The 7,909-nt window shown below is 44.9% G+C and overlaps 1 protein-coding gene across 3 annotated transcripts; it reads left to right on the top strand.

Moving 5' to 3' along the window:
• The first annotated feature begins 489 nt into the window (after positions 1–489).
• On the top strand, positions 490–7,083 carry ncaph (non-SMC condensin I complex, subunit H). Of its 3 annotated transcripts, none has more exons than XM_053871186.1 (18): positions 490–631; positions 1,051–1,273; positions 1,348–1,438; positions 1,516–1,608; positions 1,971–2,088; positions 2,154–2,293; positions 2,370–2,559; positions 2,709–2,791; positions 3,964–4,157; positions 4,346–4,491; positions 4,697–4,803; positions 5,263–5,382; positions 5,473–5,580; positions 5,856–5,990; positions 6,076–6,186; positions 6,282–6,358; positions 6,563–6,638; positions 6,845–7,083. In XM_053871186.1, the coding sequence occupies exons 2-18, from the start codon at positions 1,056–1,058 to the stop codon at positions 6,902–6,904; spliced, it is 2,067 nt and encodes a 688-aa protein (XP_053727161.1). In that variant the 5' UTR covers positions 490–631; positions 1,051–1,055; the 3' UTR covers positions 6,905–7,083. The 3 variants fall into 3 exon arrangements, with proteins under 3 accessions (XP_053727161.1, XP_053727159.1, XP_053727160.1); XM_053871184.1 differs by having other exon boundaries at positions 6,279–6,358; XM_053871185.1 differs by lacking the exon at positions 490–631 and adding an exon at positions 847–874 and having other exon boundaries at positions 6,279–6,358.
• Positions 7,084–7,909: the final 826 nt, after the last annotated feature.

Below are 7,909 nucleotides of genomic sequence, written 5' to 3'. Positions count from 1 at the left end.
ATGAATTATGGCACAGAATAAACGGTCATGAATTACAAAATGAAAATGTAATTTTGAATAACTGATTTTTCATTTTATTTTGGGGTCGAAGTATTCTCAGAATTAATGAATGAAATCCACAGTTGCTTCCAGATGAGTATGATTTGCGAGGTGGGAATCGCTGTGGAACTATTGATTCGTGCTTTATATTTATATCTATGATAATAACATGGATGGATTCATGTACCGATTTTTGTGACCTTTTTATTTGATTTTTGTGTTGTAACTGGCGTGTTTTATCCATAGTTCAGTAGGCGCTGCAGTTGTGTTTTGCGTTGGATATGTTTATTACTACAGCCGCAGGAATTATTAATTTAAAAACTAAAGATTCTTAAAGATATTCAGTGAAAACGTATAGGTTTAAATGTTAATTCTGGTGCGCATGCGTCGTTCCCAACCTACAGTCTACGTGGGCGCGTCAAACGTCATGACGTCATCACGACTCTTACGTAAACCGTTAGGCGCAAAGATTCAAACACTGAGTCGGAACCTCCGTCGCCTTTCTCCCTTGTCGTGTTCCGTGCGTTTGGATTTTATCACAAGTTGTGTCACCTTCGAAACTCTTTCTGGAGCACACATTAGCAAGCGCATGGTAGGTAAATAATTTCGAATTAGACCCGTGGTAGACGCGGTCTACTTTGCGATGCTAAGCGTTAGCTGTATTATGCTAACTCGCGACTGTTGTTTTGATCTTCAGCTCTCTAGAAATAACTTGTGGACACTGGTGTTACTTGTACACATCTATAGAAGTATGTGCTTGATATTTTCTCCACTTTATTTCTTTAAATAAAGTAGTTTTCTGACCCACTGTGGGACTACTAGAGGCCATTTAATCGTAAGTATGTGTTGAAGATGTCACGATTGTGTCTGTAAATGGTCATGCTTTCGATTATAAATTTTGCCTCTAACGTGTAAACATGGTTTTGGAATTTTGTTGCATTCACTGTGTTACAGATGATGCTCACATACCCCTGAAAATGTGTCATATTTCTGTCCACCTGTTTCTGTCAGACACAATGAGTGCAGCCTCCAGTCCCGTCCCCAGGGTGCGTGTGGGATGGCCGTCCTCTTCATTGAAGAATAAGGGCATGTCCCCCGCAGCTTGCAGCACCCCTCTGCTGGCAGCTTTTCCTGGCAACGATGACGAGAAGGAACGTCGCCAGCGCAGGAGGTCAAGAGTCGTCGATCTACAAAGCGCTTTAGACACTTCCATCAATGACTCTGCGTCTCACAGGTGGATGGGAACAATCCAATAGTTTCCAATTCAGTCAAATAGCTGCGATGTATGTGACGATGGTTTATTTGCAGCGCGGCGGGGACTCCAGCGGCCGTGCCCAAGTTATCCAACGCCCAAATATCTGAGCATTATTCAACTTGCATCAAGCTGTCAACAGAGAATGTAAGTGCACAAGCAGCAGTGCGTGTGTATACGCAAGTTAGTGATCATGACTGAAGACTGATCTTCTTCCTTGATAGAAAATTACAACCAAAAATGCCTTTGGTCTACATCTCATTGATTACATGGCAGACATTCTGAAGCAGGAGGCGTCTGAGGTCACAAACTTCAAGGTATGTTCATGGAGTGTACCTTCTTTTTACCAGCTCTTGTTGAAGTCTATTTCTAGTTGGAAATCATCTTCATCTATAGAGATCATTACACAAGTTTCCCCATTTTGGCCAAGATTCAACCTGCAGTACAGTAGTAACAAGACAGTTCACTGTTTTTGGATAAAAACCACGGGGTACATGTGTCAAGTGAAGGAAATAATTCACAGTGTTATATTAGACATTAATGTCAATCTATCTTCCCTGTACAAGGTCAAACTCTCCTTAAATAGACTTGCAAGTCAGATTAGAAGGCAGGTCCACGTGAGCCTTGCATCTGCCACCAGGAAATCACTAGCAGTGTATGATACATGATTTTCTGGAAGGTGGCGGCCGGAACACTTGACGCCAGTACCAAGATCTACGCCGTGCGTGTGGATGCTGTTCACGCTGATGCCTACAGGGTGTTGGGTGGGCTGGGAGCAGAGACCAAACCTGAAGAAGGTAAGAGACCCTTGACTTTATTTGAGTTCAGTTTGAAATATGGCCTGATGTTGGGATTCGTGAAGATGGCGAGCATAAAGATGCAGAGCAAGATGATGCTGTTGAAGTGACGGCCAAGCAGCCGAAGAAGAAGAGGCCTCCCAAGAAAACTGTGGAGCAGAATTTGAGCAATATCAACAGTGCAGAAACAGAGCGGAAGTGTGAGGTACGTCCCGTCTTTGTGCTACTTTCAAGCCCTTTTTTTCCTGAATTAAACCTAACACTCCGTCATCACCTTGCAGGTGGATCCGATGTTTCAGCGTATGGCCTCCTCCTTCGATGAGAGCAGCACCGCTGGCGTTTTCCTGTCTGTTTTGTTCAGTGAAAACAGTCGATGTGAGCTGCTGTTTCCCTCCCACATGACCCTGCTTCATTCCTCTCAGTCTTACTCCCCTCCACCTCCACAGAGGGTCCCTGCCTCCCCGTTCACAGGTAAGAATAAAAGTCATCTGTTTTCATTAATTAATTTTAATTTCCAATGTCTCCCACAATCTGTTGTCATATTTCATAGAAGGTGTGCTTTTTGTGTCAGAAATGTAACGACTAGCGACGCTGAGTTGAGTTATTTGATGAATTTTCAGGCGGACTTCAGCGTTTGCATGAGAAGAGCACCATCTGCCCCTCCCTGGAGGACTTTTCCTTCTCTAGCTGGAATCCTGAACAGGTCAGCCAATGAATCGTGAGATGTGCTTCTGTTTTGGCTTGTGTTTGAGGTACACTGAACTTATCGTACACGATATATCGCCAAACTCACGAGTGGCTCACTCGCTGCATTGCACACGTGTACATGACAAGACAGCGATGGCGCCGTGCTCTCCAGCTCTGCGGCGTTTGACAGCCGACACCGCCGTGTGACAGTTGTGGAGAGTGTGGTGGACTTTGGTTCATCATGGCAGTTTTAAACTGATTTTGAATCCAGGGAACCTTTGATCATGACACTGGTCGACTCTGAATCTCTGGATTCCTGTTTATTTCATGAGATGGAGTGATCCTCATAGGTTCTCTGACAGGGTCATCTGCCTTGGTTCACATCGAATTTCACATCTCTACACTTGGTCAACTATTATTTTTAAACATAAACAAATAATGATGTTGGAGACAAACTCCACTAATACGTTTAATCATAAAACAGTTTCAAGAGTGACTGTGGTGTCCAACACAGAATAGAAGGAAAATGGATTTATCGTGAAAGTTATCGTCAAAATTACATTTATCTTGATAACTTTTTTTGTCTATACTGACCATCCCTAATGCATGTTTTTTTTCTGCTCATTTTATTTTACATAGTTTTTGTATATTTTTATTAAACAGTGTATTGTGCGCCTCTGGTTCTGCATATGCATCTTAAAACAATCATTGTCCAGTAAAATAGTGTGGCGACTGTGTTTTTTCACCCATATTTTTTCTAAAATATTAACTGTGTAAATGAATATACGGTGATATAACTGGTCTCCCAGAACCTGAAAAGGTTGCTGGTGAAATGATATGTTTGTTACCAAACCAAATTTTGTTTGTGTGACAGTTGCATGAAAGAAAATGCAAATATTCTTATAGTCATGTTCTAAATAATTCATGCTTGTCATGTGTTTCTGTCTGGCACAATGAGCTGCTCTACCACAGTGCTCAGTCTGGGAGGGTAATGTTTAAGCAAAATTTTTTATCAAGTTTGTTAAATATATGGACAATTTATGTATTTGTCTTCAGAATAGTTGGTTCCAGAAAATCACACGAGCTAGTTATCGCCTTCATCTTGTGTTCTACCGGTTCACTTGTGTTACAATCTCAAAAAAAATCAGCATTTACCTCTCGTAAAATCTAAATCATTTTCACCTAAAGACGATAAAGCAGCTTGCAGAGAGGAGGAAGGAAGGTGAACACGTCTTTGACGTCAACGCTGATCCCGAGCCTGAGCCGGAAGAGGACGAGTACCAGGACTTTGACGCAGACTACGAGGACGGACCTGGCGAATGCGACGAAGGACCTAAAGAGTTTAAGGATGGTTGTGAAGCCTCTCGCTCCGGGAAAGGAAGGTGAGCGGTGTGTTAGCAGGAGGTGCTAATTCTGTGAAAGCCTGTCTGATAAAAAATGTTTTTCACAGATGACATGAGACCTTACAGTGTAATATCTATGTGTATGTGTGTGCACTACTTTTGTTCGCATGTCATTTAATGTAATGCAATTGAACAAAGAGTGGTACACGTTTCCCCCTTCACTGCAGAGATGTGATCCCGATCGGAGAGGCCGACATTACCACCATGTGTCTACAGCTGTCCTCGCAGCCTCGGGAGTACTCTTACTTCAGCCCCAAGACCATGGCGACCTGGGCAGGGCCTGGTTTCTGGCAGTTCAAGCCAAAGCACAAGTGTGAGTGAACTGAACCGTCCTCTATATAACTGTTTTTCTCTTCACTTATCATGATGTATTGGTCTCACAACTGGGTGTCTTGGGAACCTTGGGCGGCAGTTGCTCGGCCATTGTTACCCAGAACGGCGACCTTACCAGGGTTTCCACCAGGATTGTTAGAAACTGAGGCCTGGAGATATTGAACATCCGTCTTCTCCTTCTGCAGTGGATCATGTGCCTGAAAAGGAGACGCGAAAACGGAAACCCAAGAAGTCGTTTGAAATAGACTTCAACGACGACGTCAGCTTTGAGAACTTCTTCCGAACCACACGGGTAACTTTGTTTCTTTCTTTTCTTCAAAAGTGCACTTTTTTCTTCTTCTGATATTTTAAGATATTTGCGACAGGCTTGACCGTCATGGATTTGTCCCGCTGTGTTTGAAACATTTGCACGGCACATTATTTTAAAGTGCATGTGCTTCTGACAAAGGTCATTTTCTGTGGAGTTTTCAACCCAGTTCCCAGCGTGTCAGCTGTGGCAGGCACCACTGATGTCTTCATGTCATTGCTCGCAGAGGTTTTAGCTCGGATGTTGAAACAGGGCGTCCAAAGCCACGTGTCCTCACAGTCTCCGCCTCAGTCATGGTGGAGTGCGACTGTCACAGGCCACTTCTGCAGGCCACAGAGCGAATTTCCCATTTTCAACATTTAACAAACTGAGTTCATCTGTGCCAAATAAATGTTTCAGGTAATGATTTACTTTAACCCAGTGTTTGCTGCGCTCCCCCTCCAGGCTGCGACCACCAACAGCAAGTCCGCCCTCAGCTCCAGCAACAAGAAAACCACGCTACCATCCGACTTCCAGTTCCCTCCCGAGACGCTCTCTCAGCTCAGCCTCAAGCCCTCCAGCTCGGTGAGACGTCCTCCCCCAGGACTCCTCTGCTACATGGTGACACACACGCCTGGGCTTTGGCTCTGACATGGTGGAATGGAACTGTTCTAGTTGTGTCCGGAGGAACAGAAGAGGCTGTCTGGAGAGCTTGGTGAAGGAATCGGAGACTACGACTACAACAATCCCAACGACACTGCCAACTTCTGCCCTGGTCTTCAGGTGTGATGCCCTCCATTCTTCTCTTCTGTCATGTTTGTTCACAGCCGTACAGTGAGTCCACTCATGTCTTGACTGATGGAGATGTGAAGCTTCTGGTTGCTCAAAGTACATGAATTCATGTGTTTTTGGTGTATTGTGTATGTACAATAGAGTGTAGTTTATAAGGGATTTTGGGAGAAAGACAAAGATAGCAAGTGTTGCCATACAAGGACCTGATTTATCACCATTGTTCCTGATGTTGGTGGAAAAGGTCAATGTGTGTGTTCCTCCTGCAGGGCGGCGACAGTGATGAGGATGTGGAAGGGTTTACTGGCTCCGATGACACGCCAGGAGATGGGATCCCTCTGCCCTCACAGGATGAGGACGTGTCCACTTATGGGGGGGAGGATCTGGTGCCAGAACCACACAGAGTATGTGGATGAAAGCTGTGCTGGGACGGTGTGGAAGACCTCCTGCTTCTTCTCCTGGATGTTGATGCTTTGGTCTACCTCTCAGGTCAACAAGATTGAGATCAACTACGCAAAGACGGCCAAGAAAATGGACATGAAGAGGCTGAAGAACAACATGTGGACTCTTTTAACGGAAAGTCCAGAGAAGCCCACTCAGGTACTGGGGTTCCAAAGTCTGGAGGTGCCAAACACGCTGCTGGTTTCTCAGTGTCTTGATCAAAACATGGTTTTGTGTGACCGCGTTCTCAGCAGGAGGCGGAGACGCCCGAGTCATCTGAAGTGGCGGGAGAGAAAGTCTTCAGTCAGACCACGAACGCGCTGCTTCAAAGGTAGGCCACCTGGCCAGAGCGGATAGTTGGCTGCTCTAATGTTCCTCGCTGCTTTGAAGCCACGTCCCACTCAGATGCCCATCTTTCTTTATGAATTCATCTGGAGTGGCGCTGCCGGGTGTTTGTTGTTGGTTGATTGCTGCTTAAAAACACAAAGTCTCACCTGTGGAATCCCACAACTTGTCTGGTCCCTGTCCTCACCAGGCTACCGAGCACCATGGCCCAGAACCTGTCGGTGCCGCTGGCTTTCATCGCCCTGCTTCATCTGGCCAATGAAAAGGTGAGAGCTTCTGCTCTTTGTTTTCAAATAGCGATTGGTGGCAAGTTTAAAAAGTACCTTTGCAACACTTTGGTTTTGAATCAAAAAGATTTATTTTCTGATGTTATACCGCCCCCTGCTGGCTATGCGTCTTGTAGCCTCATTTCTCATTGATTTTTCTGCATTTGCCAACAAATCAAAGTGACTCGCACTTTTGTTTTCCACAGAATCTGGAGCTGGTGAAAGTGGATGACATGTCTGACATCATCATCAGACAAGGTCACTGAAGGGCTGCGTCTGCACAGGAAGATCAAGAGTGACCTTATCATTCTGCCCTGATCATGTTTGGTCTCCAAGTGTCTGAGGCTCTTTCATGGCGACAGATTGTTGCCCTTCATTATGTGTTTTTCAGTGCTCTCCTCGAACGACGCTTCGATGGAAAACTCACCAGTATATAATGTCAAAAGAAATAAAGGTGTTTTTGCTACAGTCTGTGTAATTCCGTCATGAGTCTTCCTGCTGTCAAGATGCTATTTTTAGTGTCTGTGACGTCACAACCAGTAAGACATTCAGAGAAAGACGTGGAACCGGTTTGACCGGTGCTGCCGTCAGGGAGGAACTCGGTGACGTCATCGGGGCGCCTGAGGGACCGAATGTTGTGTGAGACTTTGGGGAAACTTTTTCATTGTGATGAGAAACAGAAGTCATGTGTTGGGCCGAGATTTATGGAGCACTTTCCCAACTCTGACGTGGACGCTCATGCAAATGTCCTCGCACATCTCCAACCCCATCACCTGATCTGCTGTGTTAATGTGATGTAACACGTTACACTTCAAGTTGAAGTGAGAAAAGTCGGGGGACGAGCACAGACACGCATTCAAACTGGACACAGGGTATTTATGAAGTGACCGGACGGTCACCCAACCTGACGGCAACACCTTGATATGACGTCACCCATGGCAACAAGAGCGCAGGCTTACGTCAATTCCCTGTCTTTTCTGTCGTTCGACCGCTTGAAGGAGAGTGCCTTCAAAATAAAACGACTTTAAAGTGCTTGGAGTTTTTGCTCAAATATCTTTGCGATCAGCTCAAAAGCAAGAATTTCACTCATTTCTACTGACATAGTTAACTTGGTATATTCATGACACAGTATTTGACAGATAAATTCGCCATACCAGAGAAGTGTGTTGAGTAGAAATGTTGTTTAAGGATAAGTTTTGCTCTTGATTCAAATATCAAATATCCGATCAAGTTTGCGGATGACACCACCATCATCGGGCTCATCTCAGATG

Source organism: Synchiropus splendidus, chromosome 7 (assembly GCF_027744825.2).
Source record: "Synchiropus splendidus isolate RoL2022-P1 chromosome 7, RoL_Sspl_1.0, whole genome shotgun sequence".
In the NCBI taxonomy this organism is placed as follows: domain Eukaryota; kingdom Metazoa; phylum Chordata; class Actinopteri; order Syngnathiformes; family Callionymidae; genus Synchiropus; species Synchiropus splendidus.
This window is presented reverse-complemented; position numbering and strand designations above follow the sequence as displayed.

Excerpts from the sequence above, each read along its gene's own strand:
- ncaph (XM_053871184.1), top strand. The coding sequence starts at position 1,056 with ATGAGTGCAGCCTCCAGTCCCGTCCCCAGGGTGCGTGTGGGATGGCCG. Across the intron at positions 1,439-1,515 it reads TCAAGCTGTCAACAGAGAAT|AAAATTACAACCAAAAATGC; the intron begins GTAAGTGCACAA and ends CTTCCTTGATAG. Across the intron at positions 6,187-6,278 it reads GTCCAGAGAAGCCCACTCAG|CAGGAGGCGGAGACGCCCGA; the intron begins GTACTGGGGTTC and ends CCGCGTTCTCAG.